Source organism: Phycodurus eques, chromosome 11 (genome assembly GCF_024500275.1).
Source record: "Phycodurus eques isolate BA_2022a chromosome 11, UOR_Pequ_1.1, whole genome shotgun sequence".
Taxonomy (NCBI): Eukaryota; Metazoa; Chordata; class Actinopteri; order Syngnathiformes; family Syngnathidae; genus Phycodurus; species Phycodurus eques.
In genome coordinates, this window is record NC_084535.1 from 28663996 (window position 1) to 28683985 (window position 19990).

At 43.5% G+C, this 19990-nt stretch overlaps 1 protein-coding gene across 7 annotated transcripts in view; it reads left to right on the forward strand.

Annotated features, from left to right (window-relative positions):
• The window catches only part of zswim8 (zinc finger, SWIM-type containing 8), a 160590-nt gene that overhangs the window by 110549 nt on the left and 30051 nt on the right, over positions 1-19990 (forward strand). For all 7 annotated transcript variants that reach the window (XR_009769510.1, XM_061691079.1, XM_061691080.1 and 4 more), the window contains 2 exons: positions 3460-3584; positions 7321-7570. Coding sequence is in view for 6 of the 7 variants with exons in the window: in XM_061691079.1 (XP_061547063.1) it covers positions 3460-3584; positions 7321-7570 (375 nt within the window). In the remaining variant the exon portion in view is untranslated. The remainder of the gene's footprint in view (positions 1-3459; positions 3585-7320; positions 7571-19990) is intronic.

The following is a 19990-nucleotide window of genomic DNA, read 5'->3' on the forward strand; positions in this document are numbered from 1 at the left end:
ATGAATTCCTTTGTTGTATTGGTAGTTTGTTTTGAGTCATTGTCTTGTTGCATGATGAAGCTTCTCCCTATTAGTTTGAAGGCGTTTTTCTGTAAATTGCCAGACAAAATGGTTTTGTAGACTTCAGAATTCATTCTGCTGTTACCATCATGAGTTACATAATCAATAAAGACAAGTGAGCCCATTGCAGAAGCAGCCATGCAAGCCCAAGCCATGATATTACTGCCACCATGCTTCACAGATGAGCTTGTGTGTTTTGGATTACAAGCAAATCCTTTCTTTCTCCATACTTTGGTCTTCTTGGTCTCATTAGTCCAGAAAACTTTGTTCCAAAACCTTTGTGGCTCATCTCTGTACTTCTTTGCAAAATCTTTTTTTTTTTTGCTGACGAGTGCTTTGCATCTTGTGGTATGGCCTGTATATTTCTTCTTTCGAAGTCTTCGAACAGTCGATTGTGATACCTTTACCCCTGCCCTGTGGAGGTTGGCAGTGATGTCACTGACTTGTCTTTGGATGTTTCTTCACACCTCTCACAATGTTTCTGTCATCAACTGCTGTTTAGATACCCTTGGCCGACCTGTTCAATGTCTGTTGCCCAGTACACCAGTTTCTTTCTTTTCAGGACATTCCAAATTGTCGTATTGGCTTTGCCCAATGTTTGTGCAATACCCCTGATCGAGTTTCCCTTTTATCTCAGCTTCAAAATGGGTTGTTTTTCTCCCATAGACCGCTCTCTCGTTTCATGTTTGCTTAACAGCAAATGCAGTTTTCACAGGTGAAACCCAAAGCCAAAAACAAGCACTATCTAAAAGGCAACACCGATTAGTTCTGATTAGATAAACGCAGTTTGGATCCGGTAACAGTCATCTTGATCGGGGTTGGACTCTTTTCCACTATGGAGTTGCCTCCAGTGAGAGAGCATTTTTATGTGTGTGGGCATACTTATTGACCCCCTCCATCCCCCCGACTCGGTGCCTGTACGTTAGGGTTTACTTTGCATCCGGAAAGTATTGACAATGTTTCACTTTTTCCCAAATTTTTTTTATGTTACAGCCTCATCCCAAAATTTAATAAATTAACTTTTCCCAAAAAATGGGGATGATGAAAACGAAACGAGGATGGCATGTCAGCAGGACAATGATCCAAAACATACTGCCAAGGAAACTCTCAATTGGTTTCAAAGAAAAAAATAAAGCTGCTCAAATGGCCCAGCCAATCACCTGACTTGAATCCAATCGAAAATCTATGGAAAGAACTGAAACTCAAGGTCCATAAAAGAAGCCCACGGAACCTTGCTCGTGTACTGCTTGTGTGGAGGAACGGGCCAAAATCACCCCAGAGCAATGCCTGCGACTAGTTTCTCCATACAGGAGGCGTCTTGAAGCTGTCATGGCAAACAAAGGCTTTTGTACAAAGTATTCAATAAATATCAGTTGGTGTGTTCAATAGGTTTTCCCTGTGTCATTTCACGTTATGACACACAACTTAATTTCTGAGCTTATTTGTTTTACTTTTTATGTATGGATGACTTGGGTTGTTCCCAACATCTGGTGAAATTTTCAGGTCAATGGCACCTTTGGAAATATATTTGAGAAAAATGGTGACATGTTAAATACTTACTTCAGCCACTGTATGTTTGTGGTTGCAACATGACAACTTGTGGAATAATTGTGGAACAATGATTTTTGCAAACCACCATGTATCTACGGAATGTTTTTTGCATGGCGCAGCGTATGTACAGTGCCACCGGGAAGTATTCACACCCCTTCACGTTTTCCACATTTTGCTGTTACGGACTTATTCTAAAGCTGATTTGAGTGTAGTTTTGTTTAAAAAAAAAAAAATCGACATAAAATATCCCAAAATGAAAAAGTAAAAACATATTTTCAGACATTTGTATAAATTTATAAAAAATGTAATCATTCAAACACAATAGGTACATCAGTATTCACACCTTTTGCTCTAACTCTCAAGCTCTGCTTCATTTCATTTCCACTGATCATCCTTGAGCTGCTTCGACATCTTTAATGGAGTCCACCTGTGGTAAATTCAGTTGATTGAGCATCACTTGGAATGGCACACACCTGTCTATATAAGGTCTCATAATTAGGAGTGCATATCAGAGCAGAAACCAAGCAATGAAGTCTCAAGAATTGTCTGCAGATCTCTCAGACCAGATTGTGTCAAGGCACATCGCTGGAGAAGGATACAAAAGAATTTCAGCAGCATTGAAGCTCCCGAAAAGCACTGTGGTTTCGATTACTTGTAAATTGAAGAACTTTGGAACCACCAGGACCCTTCCTAGATCTGGCCGTCCAACCAAGCTGAGTAACCGGAGAAGAAGGGCCTTGGTCAGAGAGGTGAACAAGAACCTTAGGGTCAGTAAGGCGGAGCTACAGTGTTCCCTTGCGGGGATAGAACCGTGCAGAATGTCAACCATTGCTAACGCAGTCCACCAAATCAGGCCTTTATGGTAGAGTGGCCAGACCGAAGCCACTTCTCACTAAAAGGCACATGGCAGCCCACTTGGAGTTTGCCAAAAGGCACCTTAAGGATTCTCAGACCTGAAGAAACATAATTCTCAGATGAAACCAAAATAGAACTTTTTGGCCTGAATTGCAAGCGTCATAGCTGGAGAAGAAAAGGGACTGCTCATCACCTGGCTAACACCATCCCTACTGTGAAGCATGGTGGTGGCAGCATCATGCTGTGGGGGCTGTTGCAGGAACTGGGCGACTAGTCCGCATAGAGGGTGAGATGACAGCTGCCAAATATATAGAAATTCTTCAAGAGAACTTGCTCTGGAACTCAGACAAGGGCGTCGATTCAGCTTCGAACACGACAGTGACCCGAAGCACACAGCCAAGATAACAATGGAGTGGCTTCAGGAGCAGCCTGTGAATGGTCCTTGAGTGGCCCACACAGAGCCCAGACTTAAATCCAATCGAACATCTGTGGAAAGACCTACAAATGGCTGGCCACCGACGCTGCCCATCCACCCTTCCTGACCTTGAGAGGATCTGCAGAGAAGAATGCGAGATAAATCCCCAAAAGAGGTGTGCCATGCTCGTAGAGACGTACCCAACGAGACTTGAAGCTGTGATTGCTGCCAAAGGTGCTTCAACAAAATATTAAGCCAAGGGTGTGAATGCTCATGTACCCATTATGTTTCAATGTTTGCATTTTCAGTACATTTGTCGATTTGTCTGAAATTATGTTTTCCCTTTGTCATTATGATATATTTTATGTCGACTTTTTAAAAAATAAAACGATACTCAAATCACCTTTAGAATAAGTCTTAACAGCAAAATGTGGAAAAAGTGAAGGGGTGTGAATATGTAGCTTTATCTCTGTTTATTGTCTTTTTTAACAGTTCTCTCACCTTTTTTCTCCCGTCTTTCTTCTGCTCAGTTTTACACATTTGTTTTCGTCAGACCTGACAATATTTTTTGTATGCAGGGATGAAGACGACAGTCAGTGAAGCAGAGCATCCTCTGCTTTGTGAAGGAACAAGAAGAGTTAAGGGAGATCTTGCTCTGGCCCTCATGATCACATATAAAGATGACCAGAGCAAGCTGAAGAAGGTAAGAGCAGTCTGTACTGACATCCTTCTGACTGTATTTCATTTCCGTGTCCATCCACAACCATATCCACAACTCAAATCTATCAACATAGTGTTCCAGGGCCCTGTCCATTTGTCTGCCGTCGACAAATAATAGCTTGAACAAAAATACTGACACCCCCCCCCCAATAGCACTTTACCTCCATGCAATGCAACCCAAAGAGCTTTATATGAATTCAAATTTGCCTGCTGAACCACATCAACACACACACACACTAACCACACACACAGGTGAAAAGATTTTGCAGTGACGCTTCCACCAGGGTAATAATAGCTTTGGATTTTCCATTGTAGTTAGTTTTTATTTCTTTGGTTTTTATTTTTTCAAAAATGCTTGGTTTTAGTTTAGTTTTTGATCAGTTTCAGTATTAGTTCGTTTGTTTTATACAGGGTATTTGTTGAGTGTGAGATTAAAAAAAAAAAAAAAACACTGATTAACAGATGAACGACCATCCACAAATCAAATACAGGTACCGTATAACAGTCCAGAAAATTTGAAGTGCAATAATTGCGGTGCATAATACTGCTTCTAAGGTTAGAGTAGACGCATCACAACTTACATAAAACCATTCAGAAGACACGTGCTGTAGTATGGCCTTTCAAAAAAATGTTGATATTTTGAATTGAAATAGCCTTCTGTTCATAAAAATAACCAATTCCAGCCCTTATTTGTATGTATATCACATTTGCGTCAATATTAGGCGGGCGGGCGGAAAATGCTTGCGGTTTATTTAGCTGAAACCTTAGCCTGGTTGTACTATGGACCACTGTATTTGTTCACATATGAAACCAAAAAAGGAGAGCATTTGGTTTTTAGCATTTGGGTTCTGTGACGCACAGTCACAGAACCAGTCGATCACCGTGCCGCCTCATACAGACCCTTTCCAAAAAGTTAGAATATCATGGAAAAGTTTATTTCCATAATTCAATTCCAAAAGTTAAACTTTCATCGATTATAGATTCAGGGCCCACAATTTAAACAATTTCAAGTATTTATTTGTTTATTTTTACATAATTTGGGCTTGCAGCTCATAAAACCCATGAAACCAGGAATTCAAAAAAATTGAATATTGTGAAGAAGTCAGCCCACGTTGTACTTTTTATTTTCCGTCTCAGTTTTTGTAGAACAAAATAAATTATGGTCACATTAAATGAATCAAAATATGGTACTTTCAAAAGGACATGTTCATCTTCAGTACTTGGTTGGGAATCCCTTTGCTTGAATGGCATCGAGGCAATCAAAAATGAAATACAAAAACACCAGCTGGGTGTTTAAAACTATTTTAGTGTGTGGACAAGAGATTGCCAAAGTTACGGAGGTAAGTCGACAGAAGCCCCGAGCATTGGGTGTGGAGGAATCACGATCGGCAAAAAGAACTGAATGTCTTGCGGGGAGCAAGATGTTGTTCCTTTGTGTTTGTACACAAAGCCATACTGTTGAGTGCAAGTTTTTTTTTTTGTATTCCAAGACATTTGAAACCAGAGTTTTTGGACCGCTGACAAGGTACACAGCCTTCCTGCGCAACAGAAACAGAGAGGGTGGGGGTTGAGCGAGTGTAGGGAGAGAGAGAGACGGCGCATTTAAAGGTACAGGCACGCAAAGGAGATATATGTATAGCGAGAGATATAGATTTACAGTCCCCTCCAAAAATATTGGGACGGCAAGGTCAATTCCTTTGTTTTTGTCCTATCCTGAAGACATTTTGGTTTCAGATCAAAAGATGAATATGATACAAAAGTTCAGAATTCCATCTTTTATTTCGCTGTTTACATCTAGATGTGTTGAACAACTCAGGACAGAGCACCGTTTGTGTGTTTGGGGGAGAGGGGAGGGACATGCAACAGTTAACCAATAGAACAAGAGGAGAGAGGACAGAAAAGGGCCGGTAGGACAGGACGTGGAAGATGAATAAGGCAGAGCTACTGATGAGTTGTGTGGTGGAATGCTTTTATAGTGTCAAAGCACCTTTAGGAACCTTTGAGTTGATGACTGAATACAACCTGTGTTATCGTTAGCTGTCCCAGCAAAAGCAATTCAAGCCTATAACGCGTCTATGGAACTCATGAGTGAATAAACACAATGTCACATACAGGAAGTCCTCGATTTACAAACGAGTTCCGTTCCTACGCTGGCGACGTAACCCGAATTTCCGCGGAAGTCGGATTTCACCGTTTAAAGTCCAAATGTACGTCGCAATACTTCGTGTAAAGAAACTAAAATACATTGAAATAAAAAAATAAGATGCTGTACGTACATTATTGCGGAGAGTGTGAAAAAAGGAGGTCCAAAAAGGAAAGATATTCCCGGCGCACAAACACAGACAAGCACTATGCACTCGCTGAGCAGAAGCACTACGGTGCTGGGGACAAATTGGCGGACGAGGCACGGGCGTCGTAAAGTCGAAACGTCGTAGGTCGAGTACGTCGTAACTCGAGGACTTCTTGTGCATGTTAGTCAACTGATGTACGGCATTGCTGTGGAAGAGCTGGCCTGGCCCCCTCCACCCGCAAGGGGCGGCCGAGCCGGCGCGCCCATCCCGTGGGGGAATCGGCCGGGGGGGCGCCACTCAATCCCAAGAACCCAGGGAAGTCCCCGAGCCCAACCGAAGTGCCCCGACCAGCCCCCGCATGGGGAGGCGAGGGGACCGGACCACCAACCCCCACGCCCAGCCCCCCACATCCTCACCCAGCGCACCCCACAGCCGACACCGTCCCCCGCCATAATAATATACTTTTAACCTGACCCCATTCTTCGATGACTTCTCTGGTGACGTATCAATTCATTTCTAGTTCAGAGGGCGTCTCGTGAGTTATTTTACATTTATATCTCCAGTCATGTATTAATTGGCTTGTTATTTTCTTGTTCAAACTTAGTTACTCTCTGATATAACGTGGTTTCCGCCAGACCTATGTGACAAGTGTACCGTATCACCCAATCACTTATTTCGGTGCAGTGAGCAATTGGCATCATGTTTTTCCATCTTTTCCACTCTTCGCCCTCATTTCGTGATCATGGGAACGATCGTGTAAGAAGCGTAGTTTATTCGCTACCATGGGAGGCGATGATTAGTGGCTTACAATGCGTTGGCACCTGACGCAAACCGGGGGGCGTAATAAAATAGCGTGCCCCCCCAGCAGCTTTTTAGTCTCTCTTTTTTAAACAATCTGCTGTTTATTTCATCCAATTTATTTATGAAATTTTTGTCATGGTGGCCGGACACAGCGCCGTAATGGCCGGTAACGTCGGACGCAGGATTTTTTTGATCTCGCCGATATCCGCAACAATAGGTCTTACGGCCGAAACGAGTCAGCGTTCAGTGATTTTGTCACAAAATACGGACATTCTGTCACATTTGACAGCTGTGCATTTTAATTCCAAAGAATTCACCTCGTTTTTCTTCCAACTGCGTACTTTTATACCTGCAATAGCTTTATTCCCTGTCCTTGAAAGTCTAGAGTTGAACAAAGTATGTTGTTATAATATTCGCGCTATGAACATTTCAACTAACACTGTAACACTGAACAATAACGTATTTAAGGACTCAGAGAAGGGATTGTTCAATAGAGAAGGGCAATGGAAATATCCCCTTTGTTGTCTTGACATGCATATATGTACAGTGCGTATGTTTGCCTTGAGTCCTTTCATTTGTTTTCGTTCTCAAGACCGGTATTGCCTCTCTTCTCTCATCCATCTTCAGATACTTGATAAATTGCTCGACAGAGAGAGTCAGACCCACAAACCTCAGACCCTGAGCTCCTTCTACTCTAGCAAGCCTGCAGCTGGCAGCCAACGTAGCCCGTCAAAACATGGACCCTCATCTTCCTCTGCAACTACGTCGGTGGCGACTTCTTCCAACTCCTCATCTGCTGTGATTTTGGCTTGTGACGAGCTGGAAGAACAGAAATCAGGACAGAAAAACACAGCAGGCCGGAGCACTTCTGATTGTGGTAAGCATTGTGAGAAATCAGCAATTCTTTTGTTGGTAACTGTTGAGTTCTAACAATGAGTTATTCAATTGGATTGTTGTTGTTGTTTTTTTTTACCTCTTTCTGTCTATAGTGGACCCCCGCCGCTATTCACCCGACCGTGAATAGTGTAAATCTGCGAATGATTGACGCCCATAACTATACTGCCATGAAAACAAAAAACATGAAAATGTATGTGAAAATACCGTCAATAAGCGGTTTCCCTGAAAAACGGGGGGGTAGGTTCCCCCCTTCGCCCCTCCCCCATCATCAAATAAAAAGATATATTTAAAAAAAGAGTCTGCGAATAGGTGAATCCCCAGATGCTGAACCGTGACTATGCAGCGGTCCACTGTATTAACGTTTTCACTTTCTGACACTTTGGTGTCCCTCCATAGGAAGACTGTTTCCTATAAACTCTTGCTTCTCCTGAATGAGTCTGCATGCAGCACTAGGTCTGAAGTCTGAAGCAGACGGTTAAAGATAGTTTACTACTTTCCACCAATGAGACTTCTATCACAAATATGTCTACACTTAAAGATTCCCTGATGAGTTTAACCTTGTGTCACTCAAATCCGCCAATAATAGACCCTGTCAAAAAAATTGGAATATCATGGAAAAGATTATTTATTTCCATAATTCCATTCAAAAAGTTAAACTTTCATAGATTATAGATTCAGGGCCCACAATTTAAACAATTCCAAATATTTATTTGTTTATTTTAACATAATTTGGGTTTCCAGCTCATAAAACCCACAAATTCAGGAATTCATAAAATTTGAATTCTGTGAAGAAATGAGCCCAAATTTTGGAGGCCATAAATGTTTTAAACTGAGTGCGACACACTAATCATCTACTCAACTCAAAGCACCTGCACAAGTTTCCCCAGGTGTCATTCAATTGATCAGTTTGGTTCAGTTGTCTCAGTTGGGTTCAATATGGGGAAGACTGCAGACTTGACAACTGGCCACAAGACCATCATTGATACCCTCCATTGGATGGGTAAGCCACAAAAGTTCATCGCTAAGGAGGCTGGGTGTGCATAGAGTGCTGTGTCCAAGCATATCTATGGAAAGTCTAGTGGAAGGAGAACATGTGGCAGGAGAAGATGCACCAGCAAAAAAGACATGACCGTGGGCTTCAGCGGATTATCAGCGTGGAATGAGGCGGGAGTCACAGCTTAAAAAAAACCACCACATTCAGAAGCATCCGGGAGATGGGCAACAACTGTCGGGTTCCCCGGGTCAAGCCACTTCTTCTGAGCCTGAGCCAACGTAGGAAGCATTTCAACTGAGCCAAGGAGAAGCACTGGACTGTTGGCCAGTGGTCCATGGTCCTCTTTTCCGATGAAAGTCAAGTGTGCCTTTCATTCGGGAATCAAGGTCCAAGGATTTTTGAGGAAGACTGGTGAAGAACAGAACCCAAGCTGCTTGAGGTCCAGTGTGAAATATTCACAGCCAGTCATGATTTGGGGTGCAATGTCCAGTGCAGGTGTCAGTAAACTCTGCTTTCTTAAATCCAAGGTCACCGCAACAATCTACCAGAATGTTTCAGAGGACTTTGTGATTCCTTCTGCTGAGGATCTGTATGGAGATGCAGATTTTCATCTTCCAGCGGGACCTGGCCCCTGCCCATATGACCAGAAGCACCAAAACCTGGTTTGATGACCATGCCATCACAGTGCTTGACTGGCCAGCCAACTTGCCGGATCTAAACCCCATTGAGAATCTATGGGGTATTATCAAGAGGAAAATGAGGGGCACCAGTCCCCAAAAATAAAGAACTGACAGCAAGCATCAAGGAAATCTGGGCTTCCACAGCTCCCAGGCAGTGCCACTGGCTGATTGGCTCAATGCCACGGCGCATCCAGGCAGTGATTCAAGCAAAGGGATTCCCAACCAAGTATTGAAGATGAACATATCCTTTTGAAAGTACCATATTTTGATCCATTTAATGTGACCCTAATTTCTTTCTGTTTTTTCTCCAAAAACTGAGAGGTAAATTATGATTTCTTCACACTGATTCTATAATCTATGAAAGTGTATCTTTTTGTATGGAATTATGGAAATATATAAACTTTTCCATGATATTCAAATATTTTTGCAAAGGGTCTGTATGGCTTGCAGACTAAGACCCTATCTCATTGGCCTGGAGACTAGCTGGCGACCTGATTGCGAATCGATTCTCCGCTGGTTGCGGTGATGTCTCCGTGACGTCAGGTGGAGTCTCCTGGACACTAGCCTGGTCTCCAAGGAGTCGCGGTGAATCGAACAGTTTCGATTTGGCGACCTTTTGGCGACTCTACAGCCTCACTATAGAGAAAAAACTTTACATAGCTTAATTTCACAAAACTGCAATCAGTGTTCACCAAAATGTACGTGGACATCTGTACTTATGACCTCTGAAAACATCAGAACGATTGTCCCAATATTTAGGATTTTATGGACCTCAAGTTTTCCTCCCATATAGAAAAGGCTTAACATCACTAAGGTCACAAAACTGCGATCAATTGTCACCACAATTTACGTGGACATCTCTACTTATGCCCACTTCCTTTGAAAATATCGCCTCAATATTTTAGATTTCATGGACGTTAGAGTTTTCTTCATTGGAGGACGGCTGAACACGGAACACACACCGCATGCACACACAAACACACAAAATACAAATGATATATTTTTTTCAAGACTATATATATATACTGTGTATATTCCGGGTGAATTGGTTGTCATGTTCTCGAGAGACGTCTCCCAGACATCTTGCTGGTGAGAACGCAAGCAATATTTTGGTCTCCCGGGTCACAGAGTCACCGCGACTGATCAGTATCGGCAGTCTCGGCGATGTCTCCGCCAGTGAGATAGGCCTTTATGTTACATTAACAAAGCTCACTAATCAATCAAGCTGGCAGCGAGTTCATGAAAAAGGAAATACAAAGAGTTCAAAGACAAAAGCCGTCAAGCGCCATTTAGAGAAAAATAGAGCCACACATAGCAGACTGCCAATCACAGCATTGTTGGATGGTTCGTTTCCAAATGCTGCTAAACCAAACAACCACGTAAAACTCATTAATGCTGACGCTTCTTCGACTTTTAAATCTTCCATTTGGGGTCATTTTGGGTTCCTGTGTAAATCTGGAACACGGGAACTTTTGTAAGCAGCGCCAGGCAGTATAACATGACAAATCTGCTCAACCACTTATACCGACCCCATGCAGTGCTTTGCAACAACCCGTGGCGAAACCTGTTCACTCAAAACAGACACAGCTCGACAAATCATTTCTTGCAAATTGCCACCAAAATCTGTCTGGAGCCAGAACAGCATCTCTGGCCGCATTCATATGCAAGGACGTTTTATCGTACAGTGTCGTGGAAACCCAGGGGTTTGACACTCAAAATGGTACAGACACTCGAACTAGTGGGACGCAATAACACGAAAACACGTGAGAAGTCGTCATCCCGAAGCTGTAAACAGAGCCAGAAGACAGAAGATAAAAACCCTGCAATCACACGGCTTCTCTGCAGTCGGGTGCATATCCACTTCTTTCCCCAACAAAGCACTTTAGCCTGTCATGCACTCGAGAAGAAACAGAAGTTGCTGGACCCCCACAGTACAAACTATTGACTGATGTACCACTGCGCTGGAACAGTGGTTTAGACATGCTGGAAAGATTTTTGGTAGCATCAAGCATTTCTCCATAATTTATGTGCACTATTTGCCCCTGAAGTACAAAAACAGGAAAGCAACCTGTGCACCGTTACAGAGGCAGATACGACGACAGAAGAGCATTTGCGCAGGCTCTGAAGCCCCTGAAGAAAGCCACCTCAGTGATGTCTCAGGAAGGTACCCCAACTCTCTCTCTGTCGTCACATCCCTAAGAGCAAGAATTCTGGCGAAACAAACAGTCCCCATTGACTCTGTGATGGTGAAGTAGATGAAGACTGCCGTGTGCCAGGATCTCCAGAAAAGGTATTCATTGTTTATCAACTTTTTTTTTTATTTTTATTTATTTTTTTATAACATGCTACCAAATATTTTTATACTACACACGACCAAATACTTTGATAAGAATTTCATGAACATGAGACAAAAACATTTACCATAAGGTGCAACTTTTTTTCAGGATACTTGGGCCTGATGGACGAACTCTCCATAGCCTCAGTTCTAGACCCACACTTCAAGGTCCTGCCTCTGTCAGATGGTGATGAGCACGAGGAAAGCTTCACCCAGCTCATCAATCTCACTCAGGAATTGGCAACTGATAAAAGCGCTGTAAATACAAATGCATATTGAATGAAGATGCAGACTGTGTGCATAGGATATTTCTGTTGTAATTTCTTCTGGAATATACTCAGTTTAATTATTAATTAATATAATCATTCACTGCCAATTTTTTTATTTTACCTCCACTATACACCTCCAAAATTCATTTGAAACAAAGTGTATACAATTATAACGCTCCTGTTTATGAATGAGATTTTTTTTGTTTTTTTCAACAGAATGGGCCAATAAATACAGCAGATGTTGAAGCAGTTGAGGTGCTGGACCAGCAGGCAGAGCCAGCTGATAACCCTTGACCCCCATTAACTCATTCAGCCTTCCCAGTTAACATGGATATTTGACTTCTAAAGCCGTCAATGGCAGTGAATGTGTTAAAAGAAAGCAAAGCGATTCCTGTGTTCTGGCTGATCTCCTTGGGATCACATACAGGACCCCCAGTTGCAGCGTCCAGAACCAAAGAACCAGATGTGATTTTGTTCTAACCATTTTTTTGTGACATTTATCACAGTTTCCAAGAGGAAACAAATCTAATTTCAATTTACATGCGTTTAACTTTTTCAGTTCATACACAGTCACGTTGTCAACTTTTATACTCCATACGCAAAAATATTTTATTATTGTGCATATTTTATTTTCAGATGTTTTATTGCTCATAAAATGTGACATACCACATATGAATGAAAATAAATATTTCAAAAATGTCAACATTTACTCGAAATATTTGTGTATTTCTACCTCTTATTGAATTAATATCAAAGCATTAAAATCAATATCAAATCGAATTGCAGCCTAAATAATGTAAATTAAACTGAATTGCAACCTAAAAATAGGAATCGAATAGAATTGTGAGGTTCTTAACAATACCCAGCCCTGATCATCGCGGTCAGACTTCCCAAGCTCCGGATAGTCCAATCCCTGCTAGTCTTAAGTTTCATGTCAGCGGCAGTAGAGCCCAAGACTCGTTGGCAAGATACAAAGGGGAGCGCTGGCTCCTGCTTGACATGCCTGCATGCCAAGATACATGTATCTGCCATACAAGGGCCCCTTTGGCTCCATTTATAGTACAGAAGAGTCGTTTCGACCATGTGAACGTGGACCTGGTGGGACCACTAGGGGGTTCATTCACCTCCTTACCATGGTGGACAGGACCAACAGGTGGCCAGAAGTTGTTCCTCTGTCATTTACTACTCTCTCTGTAGTTCCTCGCGTCCCGGGTTGCACAGTTCGGCACGCCGGCTGACCTCACCTCCGACAGGGTCCCACAGCTCACGTCAGAGCTCTGGGTAGCAGTCGTTGAGGGTCTAGGTATGAAGATTCACTGCACTATAGCATTAAACCCGCAAGGCAATGGGTTCTGTCAACGATGTCATTGCGCGATGAAAGCGACTCTGGGGGTCAGTTTCACGGACTGCAACTGGACCGACCGCCTCCCATGGATCATGCTGGGTCTCTGCTCTGCCCCCAAGGAAGACCTCCAGACCTCATCTGCTGGGCTTGTTTACAGCCAGCTACTACGTGTATTGGGGAAGTTCCTCCCGCGCTGCGGCCCCCTGGCCTGCCGTCTCTCCTCGGGCTGTGTCCCAGGCGGTTGCCGACACCTTTGTCCCCATCCCGACATCTCACCACTGCCTCCCCAATTCCCATGCGCCTGTGAACATGCCGTCACCAAAGAACGTCTTCATCCACCACGACTGACATTGGACCCTGCTACAGCCCCCCCCCCCACCTTTGTGGTGGACACGGGTCGTATACTGGAGCGGATCATGGTGGACCGCCTCTAGCCTACTCATGTGGACGTTGATGTGCCGGGCCAGCTGCTGTCTCCGGACCAACTGCGTCCCGGGCTCCGGAAACAACCCTTGCCCCGACCTACCTCCTGCTAAGCGTAGCTGTTTTGGTCGCTTCAGCTGCCCCCCCCAACACGTTCACTGTTTATCTTGACACGATCTTCCGTGATACAATTATGTTTTGGTAAATTCTAGAGGGACCCTGTGTGGTGACCCACAAGGAAGAGCCATTCACCAGGGACCTCTACCTGTAAGAAAGGGGGTGGTTGTTACACAGGTTTCCCAGTTCAAAGAGGTGGACTATCTGTTGATCCGCTTTCATCTCCTCGTCTCACTATTTTCTGGACCTCCCCAATGCCCAATAATGGGTGGAAGAGAACTGTATACTAATGAGAACTTTATTTATCATCGCAGTTGTAGGATACAACCAGGGTTATAATTGTTTTGGATTTTAGTTTTTATTTCATTGTGACTGTTTCAAATTATCCATCCATCCATTTTCTGTACCGCTTTATCCTCCCTCGGGTCGCGGGCGTGCTGGAGCCTATCCCAGCTATCTTCGGGCGAGAAACAGGGTGTTTAACTTAAATAGCCTTCTGTTCATAAAAATAAATTCAAGTCCTTATTTGCATGTTTCCATCCCTTGTTGCTCAGTTGTAAACCACTTTTTGAGTGGCAGAGATACAGCTGTGTCCTGATCAAAAGCCCAACCGCAGAGGGGCATCAAAGGGTCTCTTGATATTCTATGAGCTTGTTTGAGTTTTGTGACATTTTATTTCAGAAAGGCAGGGCTGACTGGAGATGGATCTCAAAGAGTTTCTGTTTTATCACCTGCTATTAAGAGTGGGATGACTGCATCAGATTTCTAATCCTTGAGAAACACTCCAGTTTGAAAAGAGACGTTGAACAGACTGCAGATGAGGGCTGCATCGATGTGAGCTCCAGTTTTAAAAAAAAATAGATATAGCCCATCAGGCCAATAGATACATATGAATATCCAGATTAAGCTGCTCAGACAGTACATTTTAGACTTGTACAGGCTGAAAGGAGAAGAGCGGGCTCTCAAAGTGGGTGACTAACGGATCCTGCGATGACCGGAGAATCGGTCGGAGGAGATATCGTATGCACACCAGGCTTTGAGAAAGTGTTTGTTGAAGCATTAAACCATCTTAGATTTGTTTATGGCAACAATACCACTGGATTTAATTACAGAGATGAAGTGTGGGGGTAAAGTTTTGTTGTCAGGTGCCTTGATGATTTTCAAAAACTTTTAAGAATTCTACTGTTGGTGAGCAGCTGGTGAATTATTTCTTCATGAATAAAATTATCATCGGCACCGGAATCAATAAGGGCAGTGATGGGGGTGTTATGAGCAGAAATGATAATGCAAGCGGGAACGGTCATGCACGAAGGAGAGCTTGAGGGAACAGAGATTTGGCTCACCGCGACGCTCTCAGGATACGGTGAGCCTGGTCTTTCTGGTCAGAGGGGGCACGGGGAAATAAAGTGACGGGATTGACCGCAGTAGATGCACACCCGCTGGATGACACGACGCTGACGTTCTTGTGGATCTAAACATGTTTGACCAATTTGTATGGATTCATCGGATGGCAACGGGGAGTGATGAAAGTGCGGAAGACTGTGCAGGAGGCGGGTGAGAAGCTGACGGCGTGCTCCCTCTCACGGGCTCTCTCACACAGTCTGTTATCCAGACGGATGGAGAGTACGATTAGATTCTCGAGAGAGGAGGGCTCGTCCCGGACCGCAAGCTCGTCTTTGATTTGTTCGGAGAGACCGTTTGAAAAGATTCCCCTAAGGGCTGCGTCATCCCACCCGCATTCATCCGCAAGGATACAGAAGTCAATGGAATATTCCACTACGGACTTAGCACCCTGAGTGTGTGTGAGGAGACGACAGGTGGTTTCTTTGCCCTGAACGGGGTGATGGAAAAACTTTCGGAGTTCGGTGGAAAAGGAATCGAACGAAAGGAGGACCGAGGAGGAGTGAGTTGTGCCATAATGGGGACCAGAAAAAAAAAAGTGGACCATTTTGCTGCCCTGTCACGGAGGAGGTTAGTGAGATATGCTACTTTGGAACGTTTAGTGGTAGAACTGTACGGTTGGAGATTGAATATGAGTGAGCAATTAAGAATAAACTGGCTACATGCACCTAGGTCCCCGGAGTAGGGGGGAGGGACACGAGGTTCTTTGTACGCCAAGCGGGGTGGCTCTCAGGCTGCGGGCTCGGGAGGAGTACTTACTGGGGGTTGAATGGATTGCATCTGTTGGGAAAGGAGGGAGACCTGTTGCGAAAGGGAGTGGAGCGTTTCGGTGATTTCTTGCAGTATTTTGTCCTATCGTCCAATGTGGGCGCCTTGGAGGGTTAGTGCGTTCTTACGTGGCTCTGGAGTTGCTGGGTCCATAGTGGCCAATGTATTCTGTCACGTGTGGGGAGTAGCTGGACGCAAGAGCAGGCGGATGCAGATGTAAAATGACGAACAGTTTATTGAGGAAAGGTTATGAAGGTGGTCCTAGATGTGTTGGCAGGAATGACGTGGGTCAGGAACACAGGGGAGCACTGAGAACGAGGACACACGAGAGTTAACAAGGGAACGAGGAGTTAAGTGGCTTACTTGAGTACGGTGGGCCGTGGTACCGCTAGGAGAGGCTGCAATACTTTGGCGAGGATTTCCTGGAACAGGCAGGCTTGAATACCGGTGGTGATGAGGGTGATTGGAGACAGGTGCTGAAAACCGAGAGGGGACGGCGGAGACAGAGAGAGGACTGCAAAGCGCCCTCCAGGTTAATATAATGGAACTGCAGGGCAGTATATGACAGGTCCACTCTATGTAAAAATAGAGAGGTTGTGGCAGTGGATGAAAAAAACTAAAGTGTTCCATGAAACCAACCTCCTTTGAACTGAAGCTGTTGGCAGATTTTGTAATATTCAGTGTCTTAAAGTATTTCTACAGTAGGTATTCATTTTAACAAAACTATATTCTTCTCAGTGCAAAGGTGGCACTGCATTTTATATAAAATAGTCTTACTTTTTTCCTGAAACTTGACATCTTTTAGCCTTCACAAATTCATCAATATCAAGTGTCTAATCCTGACGAGCAGCCAATTCCAGAATGTCATTTAAGCGATCATCCAAGTGAGCAATCAAATGGGTGTCTGCAACAGTGACGATGGCCTTACCAAAGCAGCAGAGGGTGGTTGCAGATCATTACAAATCCTACAAATATTTCAGGTGAAAAGCAAGCCGCAAACAACAAAAGACCGAGAGATTCTCTGCTTATGAGCCATTTTACAATTATTTTTTTTCTGCGAGAATGCATTAGAAACCTGATAGAACAGTAGTTCCAGGTCCATAGAACCTTGTAGTCCAGTCCATGCCTTATTCATGTCAGACCAGCTGGTCCACTTCAGGTCCAAGTCACGTTGTAATCCAGTCTGCATCTGAGTTCCATTGCGTGATCTAGCATTCTGCTACTGTGTGATATCACATGTAAACACAAAGCCCAAAGCAGACCAGCAGCATGTGCGCATATAAATCGTAATCGTTACTCAAACAGTTGGCAAGATGGTCAAAATGATAAGAGTCCACATTCTGAAATCCAAAGGCTTTTGATCGTGAGGTGGCCATTGCCAGCTGTGTAGATGATAGTTGTGACCGCCTGCTGGGCGGTGGTCGAAGTTCTGCCGGAGGTGGGAGTTGAAACGCATTCCGACAGCGGACTCTGCCAGATGTTCCCAGCAGACCCTCGCAATACATTTGGGTTTGTCGGACCAGCGTCTTCCACCTCCATCGAGGCCAACACACTGCCAGGTGGTGATTAGTTGACAGCTTTGCGTCTCTCTTCACCCAAGTGTCCAAGACATGCGCTCGCAAGTTAGACACCACCACAAAGTCGATCATCGAACTGCAGCCTAGGGTGCCCTAGTGCCAAGTGCACATATGGAGAAACATGTTGTTTGTTATGGACCATCCGTGACGAACACTGAAGTACAACAACAGAAGACGGCTCGGGAGCTGGTTCGGTAGGCTGTTCCTCCCGATCGCACCCTTCCCTTTCTCGCTGTCAGTTTCCATGTGAGCATTGAAGTCCCCCAGCAAAATGAGCGAGTTCCCACCCGCAGCGCTTTCCCACAAGCCCTGCAAGAACGCCAAACAGGGTGGATACTCGGAGCTGCTGTTTGGTGTGTAGGCACAAACAACAGTGAGGAACCATCCTCGACCTGCAGGCGGAGGGAGGCTACCCTTTCATCTCCCGTGGTAAATCCTCCGTGCAGGCACTGACACATGCACGCCGCCTCTCACCAAGGGCAACTCCAAATTGGAAAAGAATCCACCCCCTCTCCTTTCATATTTTCATTGATGTGTGTACAAGAAATAAGTCATTTACATATGCGCAGACACACAGCTGTCAACATTAAACATTCGTATTAAATATGAAAAATAATAAATATTCACAAATGTAATTACAAATCGCCAAAAAAATGGAAAATACATTTTTCGAAAATTTAAAAGTTCCAGGAAAACAATCCAATAAAGAAAATGACTTGGCATAGTCAAGTCGTTTTTTGTTGAGTTTTTTTTGACCCCCCCCCCCCAATAAATAAATCAATACAATCGTTTGATGTGCGTCCCGCATCCTATATGCACAAAAATGATCAGGGACGAATACAGCATGGTGAATCTGCATCCACATACGCACAGCATTGCTTACTTATGTACGTGTGCAAGGCTCGAATTAAGCTGTCTCTCATCGCAGTTGGCGGGTCAAAATCTGCATTTTGCGCTTCACCAAAATACATTGAAAAAGAAATTGAAAAGCAAATGTGCAAATCAGTGTGTGGCTTGTTTTTCTTGATGTTTTTACCATGACTAGGACAGGATAATGCAATCGTAGCAATACATACCTGTACAGTGTGTCGTCACTGTGTGACAGAGGGCCAATCTGATGATCTGTAAGAGGCGAAACTTTGAGTCAAGTAAGTGAAAACTGTGGCCAGAGAGAAATGAGAGTAAAATGTATATGAGAGAACCATAACACAGTTGTGCTCGTATGTTTAATTACCTGGGCAGAATTTGTAAGATGTGTCCAATTCTTTATTACGCTCTCATATTATTATATCAGTGGCATTAAAATAAAAAGTGACGATACTATCGTTTATGTTGGAACGTTTTTTGTGAAAATATATTGTTACAAAAAAATTGCTATTGTGGCAGTCCTAAACACATATATTGAAAGAGGAAAAAAAAACAATGGATAACAGAAAAATATTGTACAGACATTATAAAAGATTAACGAGTACCAACTGTAATAGAAATCTACAATATAGCTGGACCGCGAAGCAAGAACCGTGATATCGCGGAGGATTACTGTATCTGTATTCCGTGATGATACACCTCGAAATTGCAGGGACTCATTGTTCCATGGCATGTTCATCCCGGGACTCACATAGTCTCAAATGTCAAATAATCTGTGAAATTAATAGATAAAAGGTCTTGAATATCTGATTGTCAATGATAATATCACTCATCCACTGTGTGCACGAAGGTGTTGTAGATGATTTCCATTTCAGGAGGAGGTGACGCTTCGCATTTTACTTCCAATTCTTTAGCTGAGTATCGGGTGTAATCTTCCTGGTGGCCAAACATACCGGTGTGTGGTGAGATGTTGATAGTTTTTGAGAAAACTTTAAACATAGTGTAAAGATAAATTTACCAAATAAAAAACACGTGCAAGATTAAAGGGTGGTTGTCAAAGACGACATACCTGAAAATCATGACATCGAAATACAACTTTGAACTGAATCATGGTCAAACGGGCACAGATCGAGGTTTTGTGAATGACCTTCAGTACAGATTACCAATGTTCATCAAAAGCCCTTGCAATTTCACGCTTCCGGGTTTTGTTTCATACTGGTGGATAAATAGGTGTCAAACAATTGAACAGAATTGTAAATGTTGCAAACAAAAGTTAGAGACGTTTGTGACGTGACTTGTAAAAGTTCTCCCCAGGGTTTTTCTGGTGGAAGTTGGGAGAACTTAGGAAATAAAGACTTGCTCACCTGAAAATTACAAAAATCTTTGGAGGGTGGTTAAATTCAGTGACCATGTCCGGAAAAGAGCAGAAGAACCCTTCCTTGTATACATCTTGAAAACATTTCAGTCCCTTATCCTGCCATATGATAAAAGTGGAGTCATGTTGGTTGAAACCAGCGGCTCTTAACCTTGTTAGAAGTACTGAACCCAGCAAGTTTCATACGTGCATTCAACAAACCCTCTGTCCATCCAACCATTTTCTACACTGCTGATCCTCATTAGTGTT